At 46.0% G+C, this 25,484-nt stretch overlaps 1 protein-coding gene across 4 annotated transcripts in view; it reads left to right on the forward strand.

Moving 5' to 3' along the window:
- The first annotated feature begins 1,344 nt into the window (after positions 1 to 1,344).
- Positions 1,345 to 25,484, forward strand: part of RAD18 (RAD18 E3 ubiquitin protein ligase) — a 35,566-nt gene continuing 11,426 nt past the window's right edge. For all 4 annotated transcript variants that reach the window (XR_006169718.1, XR_006169719.1, XM_042823625.1 and 1 more), the window contains exons 1-11: positions 1,345 to 1,423; positions 1,697 to 1,778; positions 3,527 to 3,588; positions 4,960 to 5,030; positions 10,102 to 10,457; positions 12,501 to 12,600; positions 13,679 to 13,863; positions 15,667 to 15,743; positions 16,438 to 16,498; positions 19,362 to 19,496; positions 22,713 to 22,872. Coding sequence is in view for 2 of the 4 variants with exons in the window: in XM_042823625.1 (XP_042679559.1) it covers positions 1,370 to 1,423; positions 1,697 to 1,778; positions 3,527 to 3,588; positions 4,960 to 5,030; positions 10,102 to 10,457; positions 12,501 to 12,600; positions 13,679 to 13,863; positions 15,667 to 15,743; positions 16,438 to 16,498; positions 19,362 to 19,496; positions 22,713 to 22,872 (1,343 nt within the window). In the remaining 2 variants the exon portion in view is untranslated. The remainder of the gene's footprint in view (positions 1,424 to 1,696; positions 1,779 to 3,526; positions 3,589 to 4,959; positions 5,031 to 10,101; positions 10,458 to 12,500; positions 12,601 to 13,678; positions 13,864 to 15,666; positions 15,744 to 16,437; positions 16,499 to 19,361; positions 19,497 to 22,712; positions 22,873 to 25,484) is intronic.

The raw sequence follows: 25,484 nt of genomic DNA on the forward strand, positions 1-25,484 counted from the left end.
GGTGCCCCATAGCATTTACCTCTGCCCTCAGTTAGCCCCGACCCATCAGCATCGCTGCGTTATCAGATGCTCAGATTGGCTGTGCTCACTGCGCCCATCTCATGACAGTTCAAGAGAAAGTTAAATATTATTTCTGGCTGCTCCAGATGCTCATTCTGACAGCTCTGCGATGGAAGTTTCCAGACTGCTCTTCTGAGCTGTGACATTTTTTCCATTGATTTACACTGGCCTGAAACCACCGAAGAAGACAAACAAACCCTTAAAGGAAGAGAGTTTTCGCTGCACTTTCGAGGCACTTTTGCATGAGAAGCACGGAGCTGTGGTGTGAGCAGAGGTGGATCCCCACACAGCCCCCCCATCCCAGTGTGCCCACCGACCACATCCCACAGTGCCATGTCCCCATGATTGTGGAACCCCTCCATTTCAGGAGCCGTTTGTGTTGTGCTCATTCAGCTGAGGCTCCTTGCTGTCAGCCTGGTGGTGTGGTTTGGCACAGAGGGAGCTCTGCCCAGAGATGCTCTCAGTCCTGCATTACATGCTGCCAAACACATGGGCTGTTACTGGGTGCTGCTTCTGTGCTTCAGGGACGAGGAGCTGAGCCACGGCAGCTCCTGCAGCCGCTGCCCACCCCGGCTTTGTCAGTGCAGCTTTACTTTGAAGCTTGCAGGTGGCTTTTGGTGGAGCAGCGGGAAACAATGTTGTGCTGGAAGGCCGATGCGCAGGGAAACACTACGAACAGATTCCTGATGCCAGAACCACCCGCGTGCTCAGCACTACTGCTTAGCAATGTGACAAATGCCACATTTTAGTTGAAGCATAAGAGAGGGCAGAGACATGCAATGGGACTTTGAAAACCTGAGCTGCCAACAAGACTGCAAACAGAAAGGAGGAAATATGAACTGCTGATGAGTTCAGGTGTTGTCATTATCAGGTGTTTATTATGAACAGATGGGGTCGGTTCCGTGGCAGCCGGGCTGCGAGCGCTGCAGGTAACGGCACGGTGATTTCCACCGTAAGGAGCAACAGAGCCGAAGCGGTTGACAGAGACGTGCGAAAGGAAGGATGCAGCGCCAGGCGTTACCGGCACGCGGACCGATGCATTCAAAGGTGAACCGCGCTGCGTGCCAAGAGCGCTGCGCAGCGACGCGACCGCCGGCAAACAGCGGCAGCGCAGGCGAACGCGCGCAGCTCCGCTACGGGACCGCGCCGCCACCGCGGGCCGCGCGCGTGCGCAGAGCCGGGCGTCTCGGCAACGCCGCGCGGGACTACAGCTCCCGGCAGCCACCGCGACCGGAAGTGGCGCGCGGCGGCGCGCGGGATTCGGACCGGGAGCGGCTCGGGCCGCGCCGCGGGGATCGGGCGCGGGATCATGGCGCTGGCATTGCCCGAGCCGCCGTGGCCGGCCAGCCTGTCACCGCTGAAGGTGCGTGGGGCTGGGCGGGGAGGCGGAGGGAGTTGGGGGGCGGCGGCCCGCGGGCCCCGGCCTCAGGTGGAGGCTGCTGCGGAGCCGCTGCAGGGATGGAGGCTAGGCCCGGGTCTGTGTTTCGTGCCGCGCTATCGTGCCGTGCCATGCCATACCCGTACCCGTACCATACCGTGCTACCGTACTGCACCACCATACCGCATCATACCGTGCCGTGCTGTCCGCCGGGCACAGCGGTGTCCCAGCCGCTCACCCAGCCCGCTCTCGTTGCAGGCCGTGGACGATCTGCTGCGCTGTGGGATTTGCTTCGATTACTTCAGCATCGCAGTGATCATCCCGCAATGCTCCCATAACTGTAAGTGCGGCCCGTTCTGCCCTCTGCGGTCGCTGCCGCCCCGTCCCGCTACTCCGTACCCTGCGTGGCGCATCTCCCGGTCGTTACAAGGAGTGCAGGCCAAAACGCGGCGGCCCCGAGGGCTGACCGAACCTTCAACTCCTTCGTGTGGGTGACAAAATTATTAAGAAATGTCTGCGTGAGATTTTTCTCTCCCGCAGAGTTTCACAGGGCAGTCGTGGTTTGGCCATTTGTTACTTACCACCATGATGCACAGAGGTCTCTGGTTCTGAGCTTCCTTACGAAATGTGCAGCCCTTCCCTGAGTGGTTTGGGCAGCAGGGATGTTTTCCTGTGTGTGGCTGTGGAGGAGCAGTTTGGGGTGAGAGCTGTGAAGCGGACACTGACTTCTCTGACAATATGAAAACCTCTTGCTGGGGTCAGTGCACTTAGAGATCACCTGGTCCTGAAATCCTTCGCTTAAATGTCCTTCATTCAGCCATGAGGGTGGAACAAAACCCGATCTGTAGTGCTGAGCCCATGAAGTGTTTGAGGTACAGCTGTCTGTGGGGCTGCTGCCTGCGGGGTGCGGTAGCAAAGTGCTTCCCGGGGAGTCAGAGAAGAGGGAAGCCTTCAAATAAAGGCTTACAATTGTTTTGTTCAGAAACAGTAGCACTTACCTGAAGGGGACATTGTAGCTCGGTGGTGAAATCTGCTTTAGCTTGGCAAAGCTGTAGGCATTGAGAAGGCCGTGCCTGCAGTGGGCGCACTTTGCAGCAGGCGTGTCGGAGCTGCCCGTGGATTGGCTCTGATGCCTGTGGCTTCCGACGGGGCTGCCTGCCTTGTTTGGCAGGTTCTCCTCTGATCCTCCCCTGCACTTCTCAGCAAGCCTCTGTTTTCCTCTGTAAATCAAGATGTCCTGAAATGTTTCCTACTAGGTTGTCTCTGTGTCATTTCTTCAGTCCAGTGGACCAAAAAATCCTCTCCTGTTAATGATGGTTTATAAATAGATGAAGAGGAGATGCATCTACCTTTGCATTTGCTGGCAGAACTTTTTTCTGTTGATTTCTTTTTCTTAATGCCCCATTGTGGGGCTTGCAGCCATCTGTAATGTTTGCGCCCACTGCCCCTTAACGCCCCTCCCCTGTTGCAGTGGGTGGTGCTGGGCAGCTCTCCTGGCAAGAGCCAATCACGGCTGCAGTGCTTTGGTTGTGTCTTCAGAGACAGAATAGAAGGGCCGTTCCTGTTTCCTTCACATAATAAAAGCATCTGCTGAAACTCTCCAGTCGCATTCTGTAAGAGAAGTCTGCTGGAGAGTAGCGGTGCTTTTTGTCCCTTGAAGTGGTTATAAAAGCTCACGGATGAGCACTGGCAGTGGGGTAATAGCAGGGATTTATTGCAACAAAATGAAGCTTGTGGTGTGTTTCACCATAGAGGCTGCCGAAGGATCGATCCCCTGGCGGCGATGTGACTTGCTTTTACCAGGAAACGTTTAGGCTGCCTCTCACTTAGCATTCCTGTGCTGTTTCTCACCATTCTTAGCTGTTCTTCTCAGTAAACGTGTTGGCTTTGTTTGCCATAGAATCTGGGGAAAGAAGTATTTAATTCTATGGAAAAATGGCATAGTTTCAACACAACTGGTGTGTTGTGGCATAGCTTACATATGTAGATAGGAAAACATGTATATGTATATCAAAATATACTAACAAGTGTGTGTTGAACTGCGTGTGGAAGGAGACCTGTTGAAAGTCGTATCTTTTCTTTTTCCAGATTGCTCCCTGTGCATACGCAAGTTTTTGTCCTACAAAACTCAGTGTCCAACGTGCTGTGTGGTAAGTGGTTGTCTCTGTGTTGTTTTTCACCATCTCAGCACGCTGCTGTCTGCGCTGCAATTCTGGGTGTGTTCTACCACCTTCCCTTTCGTAGGCAGCAGTTTGGACAAAGTGTGGTGCTCTGATCTCTGTAGTAGGTGAATTTCTCTGGTAGTTCTCAGTCAGCAAAAGCAGATGGAGCACGAAAGCTCAGTTTTGGCTCTGAGCTGCGTACGAAATCTGTCATGAAGCATTCAGCGTTGCCTCCTGATTTGTTTAAAATAAGTCAAAATGTGAGTGCTAAGTTGAAGCATTTCAGTGTTCTGTGGTTGGGAGGCCTCACTTCCCATTCTTTCACAGCTTAGAAGCACCCACAGATCACACAGTGGTCAGTGCATGGGCTGTGCTGTGTGGCCTTCTGGGGATGGAAGAGCTGCATGGCAGGGAGAGGAGATGTGTCCTGCCAGAGTGAGCCCACGTGTGAGAAGCACTCTGCAGCTTTGCCTGCCCTGCAGCTGGCTGACCATTGCCATCTGACTCGAGGCCCTTTCTGCTCAAAGCACACAGCATGCAGTTTACCCGTGGCCCTAGGCTAGCTTTCTGTCTTAAGCCAGTGTGTTGTATTGAATCCTTACAAATGTTAGGCTGCCCAATCAGTGGTGCTTTGTGAGCATCGGCAAGGTAGAAGGCATTTTCTTCTGTGTTTGTAAAGCATCCACCAGATGAGACTTTTCAAGACTGAAAAGCAGAGCTAGCTGTAACTTTGTCAGTTTTCAAACATTCAAACAAGCACAGACTATTTGATGCATGTTTCTGGGAGTACATCTCACTGGTGCCTTCTTAAAAAGCATCACGAGTGGTATGAACAAGACCAGTAGGAGTTGAGTTATGGTGAAAGAAGGGCAAAGAGAAACAGCCAGAGAGATAAAAACCAGGAATTGCTTTAAAAGAATGAATTGAATGTGTGAAGCTGTCTCATGATTCCAGTTTGTTTTTCCATCTTCATCTCTTTTCATTCCCTGTTGCTTAAAGTTCTTGTCACATTGATTGGCTCCTTGTTTTGGTTTCCAAAATGATTGTAGTGTGGCTACAGTAGAGCACCGTTGGCATTGGGGTGCACTGGGTTTGCTCCTTCTGCCTTTCTGCTGCAGTTTCTATGTTGCTGATCACCTGGCAGACTCACAGTCCTCAGGCTCTTATTTTAGATGTTTTTAAGGAAAAAATGCTTATGCTCCATGCATTCTTATTCACGTTACAGTCTGGGGGGCTGGTGGCTCAAGCACAGGTCCACAGAAGTTACAGGACACGTGGACACCTTCAGGATACCTGCTGTTTTCATGGTATTTGACTGTTTGTTTTGCTTTCTTCCTCTCTTTTCTTCTCCCCTAACAGGCTGTCTCAGAGTCTGACCTGAAAAACAACCGGGCCTTAGATGAGCTGGTAAAGAGCTTCAGTTCTGCAAGGTATGCTGCAGACTTATGAATACTGTCTCTAGTTTGGCAGGCCAAAGGAAGGTTTGGCTTGGGGTGTTGTAATGGAATATTGTGCTTTCACCTTCTTTTCTGTTTGATTTGGTTCACTTTTGATCTCATCTCCTTAAAAGAAGCACAAAATCAATGTGACGTGCTAGGTGCATCCTGCAGATGTGTGAGCTCTGCTTGCTTTTGCCTGGAGACAGCTCTATGACTGCTCTGTTTTCTGCAGGGATTCCTACAGCTATGGAAGATGCATGATAGGGCACTTTTTACTGAAATAAATCTGGAGATTTAAATCACTGGGATTCTTGGCTTCGTAAGCAACAGGAAGCATAGTCCTTATGGCTTTGTTTCTTAAGGGAGTTTCTGTGTGACAAGGAACTAATCTTTTGTATGACTGCTATTAGATTTAATTGATTTTATTCCAAGAATTGAGATTCTGCAGTTCCAGTATTTTAGCTGGAACTCTGACTTCAGTGTTTCTTGCTGATAAGTGGATTACTGTATTTTGGTAACATCTAATTTCATAGGGAACAGGTAGTGCTGACTTGGATCCATTATGATAATGAATCTTAACCGTTAATTTTTTGGGCTGCTTTAATGGATCGGTATAAATCTTAGCAGAGCTAAGATCAATAACCTTTCCTTCTGTGACTCGGAGGTCGATCAATTTCTCAACGTGAAGTTGAATCAATGAGCCTGAAGGGGTGCTGGTGTCCTGCTCCTCACCTGGGGCGAGCTGTGGGAGCAGAGCTGCTCTGGGTCTCGCTGAGAAATGCCTGATGGTGAACGGCTGACAGAGGTGCCTGCTGAAGTGAAATGGAACAGGAATGCAGACAGCAAGCAAACTTTGCACCGCTTCAGATGCTGGGCACCCTGCGTTGTTCTCTTGTAGCCTGGCACTGCAGGCAGCTGTGAGTTAGGGGCTGCTTGGTGCAGAATGCTGTGTGCTGCTATCCATAGCATTTTCTGCCTAGATGTGCTGTACAGGACGTGTCTTCTGGCTCCCTTCCCCTGCTTCTGTTTCCCTTTGGCCCGCCCTAAAACAAATCCAAACTCCAGGGTCTGATTTTTGAAACGCGTAAAGTTCTTGAAGTGCGTCGTGCCTTGACTTTGAGCCTCGGGTAATTCAGCAGTTGTGAAAATTAGGCATTAAGGCTTTTCAATATTTCAAAAAATGCAAATACGTTTCGAAGTCAGGCCTGTAGGGAAAGGAAATGTTAATGCTTGAGTAGTTAGCGAAGTCAAAGCTGTGCTCCAAGGTCAGCGTGTGCGTGGGAATGGAAATGGTTCTCAATAGAGCCGTGCTGATCCCGCCGATCCGCGCTCAGCCTTCGGCCGTGTGTTTGCAGAGCTGCAGCTGTGGCGATGGGCTGCGCTCAGCACTGCTGCCTTCGCGCTGTGCTCGTGAAGGAGCCGAGCAGTGCATGAGGGAAGGGAGCACAGCGCTCTCACCTGCACCCTGCAGTTCCTGCTGGGGACCAAGAGCAGCCTGCGCTCTGCTCCCTTGGCTTGCCGTGCGGTGCTTCGTGCGCAGGGTTTCTCAGCCCTTGGCATGGCAGTGCTACGTGTGCCTCCTTTCCTTTATGAACGGAGTTTTTATCAGGTGTGGTGTGCCAGGATGAATGTCCGTTCACAGCTAAACTGAAGTAACTGCAACTGCTTGCCCAGCCCAAATATCTGTTGAAAAGGATGGGGGACAGAGGGGCTTTTGGGTTATACAGCGAGCGTAAGGACACGCTGACATCTTGTGCGTTCGTGTTTCACCGTTGAGAAGGTATCCAGTGCAGTTAAACGGGTTTGTCAGCTATGACACATGTATTGCTTTTGTGCCAGTGTAGTAAAACTTTATCGGCTGCAACCTCTCCAAGCTGACAGTAGTCTGTGTTAAATTCCTAAGAGCACAGAGAACGTAACCTAAGTGGAAGTAACTGGAAAAAACCATGCAAAGTGAGAAGCCCTCTGAAAGACACACTGTGCTAACATTTATCGCCTGAATCGATCTGTAGGTGAGCTGCATATCTGTGGTGACAATTCTGGCTGTCTTTGTGCAAGTGTTAGCTATTGCATTCAGAGAGAGGTGCTCGTACACCAGGGCTCTGTTCTGTGGCTCTCACACCACTGTCCCCCAGCTCAGGAGCCTGTCCCTTGGCACAGCGCGTCACTGGGTGCTGAGCTTTCCTGAGGGACAGCATTGCGTGGAGCAGAGCCCTCTTCAGAGGATCCAGGTGCTGTGAGCAGTGGTGGTGTGGTGTGTCCTGAGAGAGAAATGTGGTGAAACGGTGAATCAGGGGAAAGCCTTGCAAAAAGAGGCTGATGTGAATCTTGAATTCTACGGGTGCTGTCAGGCAGTGTGAGTACATGGTGATACGTGCCAGCTAAGGAGTATATGCTGGGAGAAAATCAACAGCAGTATCTGATAGGTGCAGGTACAGACTGCGTTACTCTGACAGGAGGAGGAGCTCTCAAAGCAGTAGAAAATGCACTGAAAAGATGAGCTGTTTGCCCATCTACCTGAATGGTTGGCTGCTGTATGGAAACCTGGCAAGTCAGAAGAAACCACCATTCTTGCATTTCTATTGCTGTGTCAGCTCCTCTGTGGCTGCAGTTTTAACCTGTAGGCTGAAGAATGTTGTGCATTTATCTGCAGCAGGTGAGATGCTTAATAATGCCTATTATTGCTGCTGATGGCCCTGGGCAGCAGTGCTGTGTCAGATGATGCTTTAGGATGAAATGTAGCCCTTGTCAATAGCAAATGTGAAGCAGAGCTGGGACAGGGTTGTGTAAAGGGACTCTGTTCATGTTCCCATTTAGCTGGCTCCTGAGTTTCCCGTGAAGTTGATCCTATGACAACAGTGGCTACTCCACTCTATATTTGCATCAGCTGGGGAATTAACCTCCTGAAAAACTTCCAGTCCATATCTAGGCATGTGCAGACAGAATAACATAGTTTTGCTGCCACGCTTAATTGTGCTTGTTTGTACTGTAAAAAGTCACAGTGCCTTGGGATGCATGAGAATTGCTACTGACAAATGTGCTCATTGCATAGGGTAATCCAGGAAGCTTGAACTCCAGGCTGGGCTTTGAGTGTAGCTCAAATATAACTGCACAGAATGCAAAGTGTGCTGAGCTCCGTGCTCTGTTTATTCACTACAAACTGATCTTAAAGCAGTGTGACTGTGGGCTCACCCACTGACTTAGGTACCTTCTCAAAACATTCAAAGATACATATTAATTAGTTCTTCCCAGATGCATGTTGAATCTTTACCTTAAAAGACTGGTGAGTTTTCCAAGTAGTTACCTAACACTGAAACGTCTTCAGCTGTGCAATCATAAAGCACACCTACATTTCATTCTTATGGGCAAGAAGCAGTTTAATGGCAGTGCTTGTTCCAAAGCCGCATCACCGAGTGTCTCTTGCTTTTTTTGCAGAAAATGAATAGTAATCCAAATTATGTCAACTCTTATTTATTCTTTCTGAGTTAAAAACTTTGCAAATTGAAAATCTAGAGCTGTGTGTCTCAGGGGCAATCCTTTCTGTTCTGTGAATGCTGCAGGAGTGCCATGTTGCTGCTGTGCTGGTTTGCGCTCCTTTCTCTTCAGCTCGGCATGCTGGCTAAGTGCAGGGATAGCTTGAAACAGCTGATGTCTGAGCAGCACCTTGTGCTGTGTTTATGTCAGAACAGGGAGGCCGTATACCAGACAGTTGTATGGTTTGGGGCCTTGAGGGGAGGCATAGAAATGAAACTCCACTCCCCCAGCTGCTCTCTTTTCACAGGCTTTGTCACCTCAGGGGGAGAGAATCGTCAAAATCCAAGCTTTCAGGTCACGGTGCTTAAATGAAAAGCATGAACTTACTGAGCAGCAGCTGTAGCAAAAATGCACGGAAGGTACCTTGTACTTGAGGAGGTCAGTGTGCTGTGGATGTGGAAGGCTTTGTGGTGTTACAGGCTTGCTGTGCTCTTTTGGGCTCATACATGTGTTGAGGGATAGCAGGCACGCTGCGCGGCGGCTTGTTTCTGGGAGGAGATGGCATCGTGCTGATGGCCCTGCCCTGAACACAGCCCTGCCCTGCTGCTCTGTAGTGCAGGGTGCACGGCAAGGTGGGGGCCCTGAGGTGCCCGAGTGCAGTGCTGCTGTTGGCAGCGGCTCCTGGACTCCTCAGTGTCCTCAGAAGCTGCCCCTTCTTCCTGCTCCTCCCGCCTTGTTACCCTGCTGTGAAGAGGATCGGGGGGAGGCTCTGCCCACCTCGTGGGGACAGAACAGCTTGGGGCAGGGAGGGCAGGTGTGCAGGCACTGCTGCATGGGGAGCTCAGCAGGAGGGTTGTGTGCAGGCTGTGTGAGAGGGCAGCAGGACATGAGAGGGGACCAGGTGAGGGGCTGCAAAGGTTCTTCTGGGCTCTGTGTGTGGGTGATGTGAACTGCTCTGTGCCTCAGGGTGTGCACCTTGTTAAAGCAGCCCCTAAGCGTGGTACCTGTGGTGGTCTTCTCACTCCAGCTACAGAAACAGTGGAGTGTTTGTTCCTGTTGTCTCACTGTCACTGAGGTGTGTAGGTGGGGTTACCTAATGCTTGGTCTCACGAGCTGACGGGTGTTTGGTTATTTGCTTTGGTGGGTGCCTGTTGGGCTGTGCTCTGGAGATCCCCAGCAGGAGGGGACAAAGAACACACAAACTTTCTGGTACGCCTTTGCCTCAGCTGATCCAGTGCTTGGACTGCTGTCCTGAAAGCAGTTATCTGCAACTCTCAAGTAAGGGGGAAAACTTGTTCTTTGCGTTCCGTGTGATATGTTGATGCTTATTTTATAACATTTGCAAAATGAAATGTAATTTGTTTTGTTTATAAACTGGGAAACTGATTTTTTGCAATCTGTAGAGCGTGGTAACACTGAACTGGGATGCTCCTGGTTTGTGTGGGCGAAATGATTCCCAAGTGCTTCGTGTTAGCAACTGCTCAGAGAGGAAGGAATGGAGGAAAAACTCCAGCTGTTTTCTGTTTTCAGAGAAAGAGCTAACAGAACTGTTAGATGTAGCTAACAGTTGTCTTCTGGATGCTTCCAGGCAACAGCTGGTCCAGTTGGTCTTGGATACACCACTGATTTCATCTCCATTGGCTTGTAGTAGGCGTGCAATTGGCAAAAGCCACGCCAAGACTTCCGCGTCTTCGCCAGTTGTAAAAGAAGAGGTGCCAGTGATTGACAGTTTGTTGAAAAAGGAGAATGTTTGTACCCTGACAAAGACAGATGGTCTGGCAGGAACAGATTGGAAAGTTTGCAAAACCGAGGAACATCGTAACATCAGCAGCAGTTCTCCAGAGGCTGCTAGCAGAGACAATAAAGCAGGACCACGAGGGAGTCCTGAAGGCACCAACAGTGGTGAGAAGCCTTCTACATCTGTGGTAAAAATAGTCAACAAAGGTGAGATACTGAATTTTTGCTTTTGTTCTGATCACTTCCCCACGTCTGTGGTTGCATCTGGCTGAGTGCGTCAGTCTGTGGCATCCATCTCCTGCACTGTTCTGATCTGCAATTAGAGCGTTGGCGTGCTCAGATGTTTCCTGTCTAGCTGGGTTGTGCTTCATTCACATTACTGCTACAAGCATATTCTTGATGAGGAAATTTGGGCTGATACAAAGTAATTAAACCGAGTTCGACTCTTACAGATTCCTTTGTATTGAATAACAACTCTTAAAAACAATGGTTGCACAACAAATTTGCTCAGTAATAAGTGAAGTCATTTTCTCTTCTTCCCTTTCACGAGCACACAGACACTGATGTTTGTTGTTCTTGCTTATCCTCAATAACCAGAAGCAAAGTATTTCATCACGTTTGTCATTTGAGGGTGCACCCACAACCAAACTGATCATGGTTTCAGTTTTGTTGATGTTCCTACCTATAGACTCTCTACAAGTATCCTGCTTTATATTCTGTAATCTTACGGTGTTAAGATTAATGTACTGAAGCATGAAAATGTTCATTTATACTAATCAACTACAACAAAATTGGCAGTGTCTTCGTAAATAAATATCGTGGCGGGCAGCTTTTCCATTTAGAGGCCTTAGAGAATCCTAGGATGGTCCTGAGTTGGAGGGGGCCGGTGTGCAGCTGGTTGGAGCAAAGCACTCAGACCTAATAGTTTGTATTTTTTTATTCTTTTAGCGATTTATTTGACTGGGACCTGGAAGTTCATATTTATTCATTAGCCAGGTAAATACTGCTTAAAACATAACACAGCTAGAAAAGTAGCTGCAGGAAAATAATGTCAACTTAGCCAGCTGCTATGTTTTCTAGTTCTATGCATCAGACTTGCTCATATTAGTAATTTACAACTAATATAAAATTTTACCTCGTTTATTCTTAAGGAATTGAATTTTTCACTTGCTGGCTGTTTTATGGCCTTAGTAAGTCCTCGAGGATGTGTTGCACAGAAATTGCTTCCACAAGTGCAAAGTAGTTGGTCAAAGAACAGAAAGGAGAAACTCAAAGAGGCAGTGCTGAAGTTCTCCTTGTGAGGATGACTGATTGCTGTGTTAACAGCTGAAATGCTGTACTCAATAAAGTAACAGGCTGCTGATAACTGTCGTGTTAACGTAACTGTCCTAATTAGTTGTAAGTCAGGAATTGCAAAGCAGTATTGTCAGTGAACTCTCAATTCCTACAGCATTTCATGGTATTCTTGCTATTGTGTTTTGCTTTGTTTTCTGAATCCAACTTGACTTTCCTCGTGATAATACAGAGGATAATGGGAAAAGAATCCATCTCATACTGTTCATTTGAGGTTAGCTTTTTGTTTTTGACAGCGTCCAGGATGTAATTGCCAAAGGCAGACGTTGTTTTTGAGTGTCTTTGCAAGTGGCCTGCAGAGGTATTTCTTGCTAATCTGATGCAGGAAGAGTTGTGACACGGGTGGGACTCTGTTGCAGGGGTTTGTGAGTCTCCAAGCAGAAATCATGTTAGTTTAGAGGTGCTTCTGAAAAAAGGACACCTGGTTGGGTCATAGGATTCCTGTTAGGTTTGCCAACTCATGCGGTGGCATGATGGCGAGAAGCATGGATGGGGACACAATGTTAACATGCACAGATTCCTGCTTTACTGCCTTATTGAAATAAAGGAAAGTGAAATGTTGCAAAAATGAAAGGCATTATCACAAAGATATGCTGATGTTTATATTAGTACTGAAGTTTCTTTGTACTGTGTGTATTATTCTACGATTTTACTACAGTTTTCGTGCCCTCCAGCTGCAGGGAGGAAGGTGAGATGCGTTCTGATGGTACATAGAATGGGGAGTATGAGTGCTCTGAAGATAAGTGCTAAAAGGGAAGGTTCCACGTAGATCTGCCTTCTTATTAAAGAACATAAAACCAAACTTGCAATTCTGGATTTTCATTTTACTCGACAGTTTTTCAGCTTGACTTTGGCTGAGACGTATGCAGCAGTAAAAGCACTCTCCCTTTCTTTCAGTGGACTGCCCTGTTTGTGGAGTTGCTATTCCAGAGGCATACATCAACAAACACCTGGATAGCTGCCTGAGCAGAGAGGAGAAGAAGGACCGCCTCAGGAGGTAGGAGAGGGCTGAGCCTCCTGTGAGCACGTGGAGTGCTCTGCACTGCGGAGCCCACAGCAGTTGCTGGGCTGCAGGGCAGGGCGTCGTGCTTCCCTTGCTTACTGTCAGTCTGAAGCTGCTGCATTTGTGTTGTTGCAGTGATCTGCCTCTTTCAAAGCAGCTTTGTGGATAACCAGAATTGGTGGTGGGTTTTGTTCTGTTTGTTTTAGTTTTAGGTAAGAAAACACTGAGTGCTGTTTTAAGGAATTTGACATAGGTTGTAAAACTTTGGACGTCGTTGTCATCGGGTTCCCATCCATTAGCATTACGATTTTATTCTGTAACACTTCTTCCCATTTTTCATCTGGTGAATGACTTGTTTCCTCTGAGTCAGATGGGCCAAAAGAGAATTGCTTCACTACTTGTCAAGTCAAAAATAACAACTGTACCTTTCTCTGCTCGCTGTAGTTATCTTCAAATTACTCAGGTTAAGGTCTTTTCTTTTAAGATGTTAAATTTCATAAGGTTCATGCATGTCTTCCTATTTAAGCATCCACCCTAGAGTTTGTTATAGCTGCCACATTCACATCAGAAGTGCAACCTTTAGTCTTTGTTACTAACATAAACATTGGCTGCTGTGGTTCACTGATCAGACTTGACAGCTGTGAGGAACTCTTACTGTGTGCAGTTTGATCCAGGTCCTATGAATCTTAAATTAGGAAGTAACTTTGTTAAAGCTCTGAATTTGCTCAGTCATGCTGAGATTGCAGTCCAGAAGCTAGAGAGTTCTGAAGATGAATAAGTGGTAAACTAATACGGGAATCTGATGTTACATTTTAATTTTCATTTGGGATGTTTTTACTGTTTCCACTGTTCCTAATGAATGAGAATAAAAGCCAGATCTCTGTTTGGTATCAAGCCCGCATCCCTAATAGAATTTTAAATTTTGCTTGTTTTGTCTAGACTGCTTGGGATTTAGGAAAGTATAATGCAAGATAGTGTTCCTAGGGGATGCCCTGAAAGAATACAAGTCAGCATTTGGATTCCTGGTAGGAGTATTAATTAAAAAAAGGGTTGTTTTCTTTCTCCTTTGCAGTTCAGCTCACAAAAGGAAGCCTATGCCTAAAGTTGTTTACAACTTGCTCTCTGATCGTGACTTGAAGAGGAAGCTGAAGGAGCAAGGACTGTCTTCCCGTGGGAGCCGTCAGCAGCTCGTTAAAAGGCACCAAGAATTTGTGCACATGTATAATGCTCAGTGTGATTCTCTAAATCCCAAATCGGGTAAGTTAGAAATACTAGGAAAGTTTGTATCATCGCAGGCTCTTTGCATGCGTTTGTGTTGCCTGGCTGTGCATGCAGTGGGGCCATTTCTTACATCTTGAATGGCTCTTGCTATATTCCATTTATACAAGAAGAGAATATGCTTCTCTTTAAAGATGGCGTTCGTCATCTCTCAGCTGTGCAAGTGATAGCAGTAATGGCGCAAAGACACAGACGTGTGTGAGAGACTTGGGATTTCTGGCTGTACTGCTCTGTATCTGACTGGAAGCTGATGGCAGGCAGCCCTTTGGAAGCAGCCTCTGGCAGGACCAGCTGTGATGCAGCTCTCTGGAGCAGTGCAGGCGCGGGGGTCCCGCAGCACTCACGCTGGTTGCTGGCAGTGCTCAGCCTGCTGCTGGCAGCACAGCCCAGGTGTGTGGCTGGGGAATGACGTTCCTCACCCCATAGCTGATCCCTTTTCTCTTCGTGTTTTCAGCGAGGTCCTGATGCGTGTTCACTGCTTCTTCCAGAAGCTGTCGATGCATCTGTGTGCATTCAGTGCTCCCAGTAGCTGGGATGGGTGGGCTTGGCCTCGTTGGTGTGGGCAAGGGGTGTATGTAGGGGTTGGGGTGGCACCCCCAATGTTCACATTCACTGTGTGCTGCTCATCCACAGCAGGGATGTCTAGGGCTAGCAGCACTGCGCTGCCAGGCTGGAGCCTTGTGCCTGCTCTGAGGTGCTGGGGCAGGAGCTCTGCCATGCACAGGGCCCTCTGTTGGCTGTGTTGGCATGCTGGGGGCTGCTGCTCTCTTGTAGCAGTTCTTCACTCAGTGCTTGCAATGAAGCATCACATAACCCCTATGCATACAGTTCATCTGAGCTAGCTAATGAAGAGTTCCACAGGGCACTGCAGGGTGCTTCAACTGGGATCACTTAAATAATGCAAAGCTTTTATGGAGTTCTGGCTCAGTGACTATTTATGAAGGGTGAACTATTAAACCAGCTCACACAGGCATGCATTTTCAGTGGTAGCAGTGAACCAAAGGTCACTATAAAATACAAATTGTTGAGCTTCTGTGGAAGCAGAGGTGCCAAATTCCTGGATTTTGCCTAAACCAGTTTTAAGCAGGTTTTATTCCTTCACAGCTCAATAAGCTTCTTGTTCTCAGGCTGCTTCACTAGTGCAAGTATTTGTTTTAGTAATCTGCATAGCTACCTCAGAGCTCTGTGACAATGATTAAGGGTAGAAACATGTCTGTAAAAGTAAATGTCAAAACAAACCCTGCAGACAGTGCTGTGCCTGTTTGTGTGCTGCTGAGGTGTCTGACTTAATGGTTGGAGGCTGTAATCCATCCCTGGACTATGGGTTTTGGACAGAAGCCTGCAGACAGCTCCGCACTGCCTTGGAGGAGCTGCTAGGAGGGAAAAGTAAGATAAGCGGTGTGTTTTGTTATTTCAACTTCCACTTAAAGATACACTATAGAATGAGAACTTTATAAACAGCATGCCTTTATGTCTCAGAGACAGCATAGTGTGGTAGAGAAAGATTCAGACAAGGTTCAAAAAGACTGCCTATTTCTATTAATTTAACCCAAAGGAAATGAAACAAGGGCTGCGGCCGTGGCGGAGCAATGCTGGCTGCCAGTGGATGTGTGCTGGGCACTGTTTGAAGCTGAGCACCGAGCGTGCGTGCGGCTCGAGGCGGAGCGGGCACTGCTGGCAGCTGCTGGCTTTGTCTCTGATTTGTTAGCAGCCGTTTTGTTCAGTGCTGCTGCATCCCTAACAAGTCCTGTCTAACGATCCATTTCTTGTGTTTTCAAACAGTTGCAGAGATTGTTAAAGAGCTGGAGAAGAATGAGAAGATTCGGGTTCAGCTTGAACTGAATAAAAGTGGTGAAAACGTAAGCTGACTGTCCTTGTTCCTAAATTGAGGGACAGGAGAAACTGCAGCGTGGGCACTCAGTGTGTCTGCCTGTCACTTTGTTATGGCAACTGCCAGAACTCTGGGCTGCATGTTGGACTTGGCGTGTACCATCTTGTGACTTGATTTTCTCTTATCAGTCGTTTGTCCTGGGCAGTTCTTAGTATAGCTGATATCTCTATGTCCAAACTGTTTAAGTAAGAGAACTTTTTTTCTGATTGCAATAAAAATTCTGAAGTAATGTTCCCCTTGGATGTATTGGAAGACTTTGACCCTCCGTGGTAGTGTGGGGAATATTTGGCTTTCTAGAATTCTCTAGGATTTATCTAGCACATTCCTTGCTTCCCTATTAGCAGTAGTGCCTGTTCTTTTCCCATGACATATGATACTTTTGTGACTTTTGGTGCACGTTTATTGTCCAGGATTAGGGAGAACTTCATGGCCCACACATGCCGGGTGTTACCCAGGGTATTTTGGTTTAGTCCTTTGTCTTTGTGAAAGCAAAGCAAGACAGCGTGTACTTTAAACATGTGTTACGTCTGTGGATGGGACACTAGGAGCTGGTGTGAGAACATTGAATGTGTGAGCCTTCCCCCAGTTAGTTTTTAGTTGTAAACTATGCAGCTTTATCAACTTTTTCTCTTAGTAAATAAACATTTGTGTGATTTCTGTAGAGCCTGACCTTTACAAAGGACCAGACAGAGGAGGAAATAGATGAGATTCACACCAGTTATCGTGAGTAAAATCCAGGTTTCACTCCATTTTCCTCATGAGCTGTCTTTAAAAAAAACAAACAAACAAAAAAAAAACAACCACCAAACCACCACCACCAAAACCCCTTTGTCTGTCCTTGGAGCCATCTAAGCAGCTTAGTCATTTTTAGGCTCAGTTTAGAAGCAAAGGTTCTTCTGAGAGTTCTATTGCAAGACTTCACCTGCACTCCTGGAAGTGGTGGCTACCATGGGACAGGAGAACAGCGTTCAGCACACATGAGGCCTCTCAGCTTTTGCCATGGAGGAGCAAAGCACTGAAGGGACAACTTGTTCTGGTGGTACTTAGGGGTGTATTTAAATCTGCAATATGGTCACATTTCCCTTGTTTCCTTGTGTTCTTCTCTTGCTTCGGGCATATAAATTATGCCATATTGCAGCTAGATTTAGCTTTGTTGATTTTAGTTGGGTTTCTGTAAAGGCTAAATAAGGGCCTAGATCTTTAGCAATTTTTTCCCCTTGCTTTTTGCTTCTATTCCTGAGAATTTTTTTTTTCCAGCTGTACTGTTTGTGGTTTTGAATCATTCTCTTCTAATTTCAAGTAACTGGTTCATAATTGCTTTCTTGCCTTGCAGAAATCTCTAGCAATATAATACAAAGCAAAACAAAAAATGCCAATCTAACCAATGACAGAAACAAACAACCTCCCGAACAAACAACAAAAAAACTCCCCATGAACTTACTAATCCCTCAGTGGGGTATCTTTCCCCAGGAAGCTTAAACAGCTCTAAAGAGCAAACCCAAAGCACAGTGCTTGGTAGCCCTGGAGCAGCTGCCATCAGTGCTCCACTCGCTGCTGCCTTGTGGGGTATAACCAGCACTGTTGTCCTGGTCAGGAGCCACCTTCTTCCCTGGGAGCTCAGCAATGGCACTGCGATGCTCCCTCCCATCCCCAGGGTCACCTCCTGCTTTCCTTATGGCCAGGCTTCTATTTCAAGCTTTGAAAAAGAAAAAAAAATGCGTAGGAAAAAAATGTAATCTGCTGCGCCCTCTGAGTCTTTTAATTTACACTTGGATTCAGACACTCGGTGATTTATTGTCTGGTGTTTGAAATATTTGTAATTATGTCTGCAATTGTTTTTATTACTGAAATACCCATGGTTTTACGAGCTGTACGTGGTACGTAGCTTCAGCACAGCTGTGATTTATGTTGCATCTGAGCACTGCCTTGTATTGGCAGGACACTTATTGTGATGTGAAGACCTTTGTAGATGCAGCATGAAACAAAACAACAAAAAATAGTAACGCTGGAAAAACTGAAGCACCAAAGGGATTATGTAATAAATATGCCATGCTTCACATACAAGCATCTTGGGCAGGAACTTTTTTTTTTTTACTACAAGGAGTTGTTGACCTTATGTGGAGTCTTCAGCTCTACCAGGCGTGAGTAAGCTCTAAACAAAACATGAGAAAAGTATTTCAGATGTGTTTCCTTGTGTGGAACAGAACCTGACAGGAGGTGTTGGGGAGAGGCCAGGCCTGGCCTGAGGTGGGAGCTGTGGGAGCTCCCCCAGCCCTCAGCTTGCCACAGGCTGAGGATGCACATTGGTTTGGTGCTTGTTCTGTATGCTGGGGTTCTTCCTGGTCCATAAACGCAGCCTTAGGTGCAATGCTAAGTCCCAGCTAGAAGCAGTGGTGGAGCACCTGGTGGAAGGCAGGGCCAGCCCAGGGGAGCTCAGGTGCATGCAGTGTACCCAAGTGACTGGAAGAGTGGAGCCAGGATCCACCCCTTCCCAGACCTCTTTTAAGGGTTGGCAGTGGAGGTGAGGGCATCTCTAGAGATCCCTGTGTATCTGAGGCCTTCTGAAGATAAGCAACTTCTTTGTTTTATTTCTGTGCCCTCTTCTTTTGCATTTGAGCAAAACCTTACTTGCTGCTCTGCTGTCATTGTTGTGCTTACCATCTTGTTATAGTGGAATTACTTTACTGCAGAAATGGGAAAATCCACGCTCTTTCTCTCTAGTTGGGATGCTGCCCCCTGCTGTGAGGTGGTAAAACAAGAGGCGTGCCAACCAGGCTACCAAGATGGGGCTGATAGCCTCGATTAGCTTCTGTTAGGTTGTTTGGGAAAGTGCGCCTTGGCAACACACGGCTTCCCTGGGGCTTGTTGTCAGTAAGGTCAGTCTCAAAAAGCAGAGAACTGGGAATTGCGTTTGGAAGGTAAATCAGCACAGAATAAGAGATGTCACAGTTTCTGCAGCTGGTTACTTGCACTTTCTGTTGAGCTGTTCAGGCACCAAGGTTCTGTTTTCCCTTGGCAAAGTGCTGTGCAGCCCTTTGTGCATTTAGAGCTGATGGGTTTTTGTAAGGTGTTTGTGCGTTTAGATTTTCTGAGCAACACAAGTGAAAAATGCCCTCTGAATGGCTAATTATTCCACTGAGTAATGCAGCCTCTCCATCTAATTCAGGAGAGAGGTTATGAATGAATGCAGTGCTACAGTATTCAGAAGGAGCTTGAAATCTTCTGGTGTTACAGGCTGTTACAGTGACAATTGCAGTACTTAATGGGTTTAGTAAAACAAACAAACAGAAACGTGGTGATGTTAAGAGGAAACAAACAGTTTTATTCTGCAAAAACTAAGGTGTTTTTTTTATGCAACTGTCTTGGCTGCTGGGCAACCCTGAAAGCATAAACATGGATTTGGGTTGTTGACAGAATATGGAACGCTGCAATGAGGAGTGAATTTTTGTTTGCTGTAACAAAAACGTTTTTGATTCAGTATTTTGTGTTTATTTCATGTTCTTTTCACTTGTTTATGGTATGCCTTAGGAGTTCTGTGGCACAGGTCTGCCTGCTTGTTGTACAGCAATGCACTTTTATGTTCCAGGAAACAAACACAGAAGCGAATTTCAATTTTTAGTGGATCAAGTAAAAAATCGGTGGGAGAAAAGTGGTAAGAGGAAAACAGAAAGCACACAAAAGAAAAAAGAAGGCACTTTCATAGGATTACCAGCAGGCACAGGTTAGTGATGCCTTTTAACGTAATCCCTCTCCACCTCCCTGCCTCCCGTGCTGATCAGTGCATTTCCCGGAGAAATGTTCTTTCCTCCCCTCCTACAGTTCTTAACCATGAAACAAATGAACACAAATCCCAAACAAACATAGAAATCAAGCAGAGCTTAAAGAAATGGGCTGCCATTGTGCTTAAGAATCACACTAGAATCAACTTGTAATAAATGTGCAGTGTGTTTGATTTTAATGACTGTGTACACGTGTACTGTATCAGATGCATATTTGAACTAGCTGTTTAAATGGGGCCTTAGGTTCTGAGCCACACGTACCAAGTTAGGAACAGGCATGTGATGGTAGGCATCGTGGAAATGAAGGTGCTTGTGGGTATTACCTGCTTTGCTCTATTGGTGTAATAAGGAGTCAGTAACAGAGAACTGTGGGCATGTTTGGACTGGGACAAGTGTTTTTCTCGTCCTGAGGTTGAAGGAGTAAAGTACTTCAGCTTCTTCTAGAATGTTTATACAGTACATTGCCTTTCTTTTTAAGTTGCTTCGTTTTGTATTCATACCCTTCAGCACAGTGAGAAGTGGGAATGCACAGCTGCACTCACTCAGTTCTGCAGATATGCTTGGAGTTAGGAGCAGCATCCAGCCTATGTTTGTTGTCCTCACTGATGCCCACAGCATCAGAGAAACACCTCTGTGTGCTTTTAACTTGTTCCTTGTAGTTTTGTTCAGTCTCATTTGTTTTATGGTATTGTTTGCTGTGGCAGCGTGCAGTTAATCTTTGAATGTGTGCTTTGGAAAAGCAGTCCTTGGCCTAATATCTGTGGAATTGCAGCGTGTTCAGGATGCTGAATTTCAGAGAGCATTCCATTGGATGTGCTGATGTCTGTAACCTTGGGGAAGTACAGCAGTTCAGCTGGTAGCAGCCCTTGCACGTCCTGTGCTGCCCGAGTTGAGCTGCGTTCACCTCTGGTGTGAGGCTGTGTCCTGTGCTTCACCTCCAGCAGAGAATAAAAAGAAATGGAACTATCAGTGGAGTAGTATGAATTCGATCCTTATCATTCCATGCAGATCTTGATGCAATGTGTAATCCTTTCCCTGCGAAGGGTGAAAGGTAAGGAATCTCAAGGATGAAGTTTGCCTCATTTGGTGTAACTTGTAACTACAGCAGAGACAGGAGCAATGTGCTGTTAGATAATGGGATCACAGACTGAAATCTTAATTTCTTGCTATGATCAGTGGAGAGTTTGGTTCCTGTGAGTTACCTTTTCATTGTGCCCTGAACTGCAGGCTTTGAGAAGCTAAGTGAAGCCATGCAGCTTTTCCAAAAGAAAAAATAGGAGGAAATACCTGAAAAATTTTCAGGTAGAAAATAGCTTGCAAGAGTTGTATCATCCTGTATCATGCTGACTTAAGATGATGATGCCCCTTCATCTGGGGTTCTGACAAACCTTCAAGATACTTGTTACTCTTCTTGTGCACTCTGTGATCTTTAAAATGTTGCATGCAAGCAATCCTTGAAATTAATTTCCCTTTTTGTGCTGAACAGATGTACCCAGTTGGCTGCTTATAAGCCACCAAGAAAAGCATGAAGACTTAGGGGTGAAGGAACATAAGGCTTAAGGCCTTTTCTTCCTCTGTGTTTGTTATTAACAGCACGTACCTTTTTATTAAATTGGAGATTGCAACACTGAAAGAAAGAAAACCAGCACTGGTTTGATGACTTGCCGTTTGAAAACATTGCTTCCAAGAAGAGCAAAGGCTTTGTATGCATTCCTTACCCAATTATTCGGAGTCTGAAAGAGGTAGATGGTAATCCTGGAACTATGCAGAGTTAAAACGTTCTTTTTAAAACCTTAATGTCTCCCATTGCCCCTAACTGTAGTATTGATGGATGTAGCTTATATCTCTATTAAAATCTTGCTTTGTTGCAGTGACTTTAACATCCCTTCCAATTCACATGATCTTGTTTTACATCTTCAAACTTTAAATAATAATAATAATAATTTCCAGTCTGCTTTTATAACTGATAAAGTAGGATTTTGCACTGCCTAGCAGAAGCACCGTAAGAAATTGATAAATACTTTGATGTATCTATTTTGAGCTGTATTATTGTACTGGGCCTTTATTTTTAATCTCCTGATGTCAGTAATGCTGCATTAGTTAGACAGCTGACTCACTGTAATCTGCTGGTTGTTTTCAACTGACAGAAATATGCTCCTAACAATTAAATATGCCCTTTAGCACAGGGGAAAGGCAAACCCTGGCTGAATTTATAGATTGTGTAGCTATTCCACATTGTTGCTATAGTTCTGTTTGGCCAACACTGTCAGAACACTTTGTAGAGGTACAAAAGTGGAAGTGGTTTGAGTAGAAATATAACTTGGCTGGTGTGGGTGCAGAGAACAACTCTGAACTGCCTTAATGAGAATTATTAATGAGATGAGTCTCAACATGGCTTTAGTATCCCTTGCAACTTCCTGGTTAAATAATCCCTTGGAAAGGACTTGTGGGCAGAACGTAAAAGCAAGTTTTCTGTTTTATCCCACTTCCTAGTCCGTATTCTCTACGTATGTAGAGAGGTAGGAGGCATGTCTTGAGAGGACTGTACATCTCCTAATAGATAAAAATATTTGATAGGAAAATAATAGAATGGCTTCACAGTTTGTTTCTGTTGTCTAGAAATGTTCCTTCCTATAAAGATAAATGGAAATACCAATGATCTAGACTGACATTTCATCTTTCTTGCATGCATGAGGAAATAAATCATTATGTTTCTTTTATTGAAAACAAGCCTATTATCTTGATCTGTGAAACTCTGAAGCTATCAAGATGTCTTATGCAATGAGCAGAGTGAATTGGTTGCAAGGACGGAGAACGGGGCTGTCTCGTTAAGTGTTTGCTAATTTCTGAGATGTGACAAATCACCTTACCCTTTATTGCTCTCCTTGTTTTTATTTGAAACTCATAACAAGGGAATATTTCTGATTCAGGCTCTGGTTCCTAGAGGCTATTTGTTGTTGCTGTTTTTTTGTTGCTGTTGGTGATGGTTCTTTTTCTGCCACAGTTAAAAAAAAAAAAAAAATAAACCTTTGAAATTGTAAGAGTTTGGGAAGTGAGTGGGAATGAGGCATCAGTATTCAAATGCTCAAAACTTGTTGTTGTTCTTAAAATCTGTCTTCAGGCAGCAAAAAATTAAGCAATGTTGTTTTTCTTGATAGGGGAAGATCCTGAAGAGCATCACTCAGCTGCGGCCCTTGGAGAAGCCCAGGTTCTCGAAGCAGGAACTCCTGATGGCAAAAGAAGTGACCCTCGTTCCCCAGAGGAAGGGCAGGGCTCGGTCTCTCTTGCATTCTCAGAGTCATCTGGATCATCGAGCAGGTCAGCACAGGAGAGCCTGTTCTCATCGCTTTGTGCTCTGTTAGAGCAACTGGAGGAACTTTGGCACCAGTACTGGGCCTTTTGTATCTATACTTCATATCGTAGAATGGCCTGTGTTGAAAAGGACCATAGTGATCATCTAGTTCCTTCCTGCCTCAGGCAGGGTTGCCAACCACCAGACCAGGCTGCCCAGAGCCATGGAAGGTGATCCTCGGCCGTGTTACTCATTCCTTCTCTTCCATGTTTCTGGCTGTGCAGTTGCTCGAGGGATGCAGCTGAAATGCATTCAGATTCACTTAATAGTTTACTAATGGCTTGATAGAGGCACTGTAGTGGAAACGTTCCTTTTTGTGCAGAAAAGTGAATGAAATGGCTGCGGGACCAGGAGGATGTTTGATGTTTCTCTCTTACTGCATCATCTTCCCTTTTGTTTGAGGATTTATTTGAAGAGGTTCAAAAACTGATATAGCCTAAATCTTTTAATGGCTCTTTGAGCCAAGTATTGCTCTGAGAAATAGAATTTAAATGACCCATTACTTGCAGGCAGGGATAGAATGTCACTGAACCTTGAAGTCCTGACATCCATTTACTTTTCTTTCTTAATTCATTTAGTTTTGCTTACTGAAATGGCTTTATTTGGTCACAGGAAATGAAGCATCAAGGAAGGTTTTATAAATGTGAAGCTTTATGTTTTTGGTTCCTCAGTGCTGGTGTTATTGAAAAGACTCAGCAGTTACTAAGACCTAACTACATAGTTTTTAAAGATAGAGTTTGTGTCTGTTGAAAACATGTGCTTCACAGATCACAACTTGCTAGGTACTGCTCTATCGATTGATGAAGATGACTGATGCTAAGATAAACATCTTTTCCAGTACTGGGTGCTGTAGGCCCAGCTTCTAGGGGAAAAGGGAAAGTAGTTGAAAGATGGGATAACTGTTTTTTGGTACAAACCCTGGCCTGCACCTTGTTTGGTGCACCAGAGAGCAGAGCCCTGTGCTGGCAGGACTGGCACCCCGAGAGCATCTCCATGTCTGTGCTGCTTGGGTGCAGCAGCTTCCTTTAGCTGCTCCATGCAGGACCTGCTCTGAAGGATGGCTCAGCTGGGAGGAGCAACTTCTGGGCCCTTGCTTGGAGGGAAGGATCTGGCTGTGGTGCTTTGTCCCACAGGCTGGTTTCATGTGCTGAAACCTCAACTTTGCAATTGGCAGCTGTGGCACTGGCTGTTGTGCTGCTGATGGGAGCTGTGTGGTGGCTGGGCCGTGCTTTGGCTGTGTAGCAGCAGTGGATGGGAGCCCAGGCAGAAGCTCTCCAGACCCAGGTGTCGTGCTGGAGACGTGCACATGGTACATGGAGCTGCTTCCTCCACTGGGTCTGCAAGGCACCTGCCCTAGGGCTCTGATTTCAGCTGCACAAAGTAAATGCCCTTCACTTGATCCTATCCAGAATTTCAATGAGATGTTCCCGTTTCATTCTTTTTTTCTTCTTCTTCTTTCTTGCTTGCAAGCTCACCTTTTAGCATTAAGGACCCTAGAAAATCTAGAATTTTCATTTGACAGAGTGAGAAAGTTTTCCTTTTATTAGCTCATCCAAGGAGTCATTAAATCTGCTCCGCTGCTAACTTGGTATATAAATGATGTCCTGAGTGACCCTCCTGTGGCCTTTGGCATCACAGTTACATTTTCGTTCTTTACCTTTCTCTGTCTGCAGACTTATGTTTATTATTCTCAAGTCTGGGTGAGAGTGTGTTGAAGAGACTGTTGGCTGCAGGGTATCAGTGTGCCACTGCTGCTGATGGTTTGAATGTGCTCTCATAAGGCAAGTTGGCAGATTTTGTTGGGAAGTGCACATCTGTTTGCGTCATGTCTGGCTGAGGACAAAGCTGTTTATTCCTTCTTTTCATGTATTTGCTCTCTCCAAATGAAGTATTTCCATAGATTTCTTGACTCAAACACAGGATCTCACAGCTGTAAAGACCATTCAGTATGCCTCAGATATTTGGATCTCTTTAAAAAACCAAATGTAAGCCAACAAACACACTTACTAGCTCTTTGTGGCTAATTCTTTGCTTCAACTCCTATGGCACAGAATTGCTTTTTCAGAATCTCTCTGGGACTTTTCTCTTTGCTTTCCTACTTTGTGCATACTCTCTGGTTTGTATGTGCAATGTGTTTATATTTGTTTAAGTTTAGTGCAGTTTGCATAACCTTAAAAGTTAGCTTCTGTGTTGGTCAAGAAGTTCAGTGCAGTAGTGCTGTGGTTGTGTTTATTTTTCCTTTCTTTTCTGCATTAAACTCAGCTGACCGGCTGCTGGGCTCTGTGGTGTGCCTGACCATCATGGACTGTAGGTGCTCATCCTTTATAACATGGCATCTTGTTTTTTTTAGTATATATTTGGCTGAAATAGAGACGAAAATAGCAGCGATGAGGCAGGGAAGCCTGGCTGGATGCTGTGTGGTGCATGGCCACTGCTGTTTGGCTGCAGTGTGCTCCTTGGGCCAGGCTCATCCTTCTTGCACTGCTTTGCCTGTGGCTCTGAGCAGCAGCTCTGGGAGCAATGTGCCTTTTGGCTGCACTGTGTGTGTTGGGCTGTGCCTCGCACCCACGCTGTGCTG

Source organism: Centrocercus urophasianus, unplaced genomic scaffold (assembly GCF_019232065.1).
Source record: "Centrocercus urophasianus isolate 14NV4802_14NV808 unplaced genomic scaffold, USGS_Curo_1.0 seq_22, whole genome shotgun sequence".
NCBI lineage: Eukaryota > Metazoa > Chordata > Aves > Galliformes > Phasianidae > Centrocercus > Centrocercus urophasianus.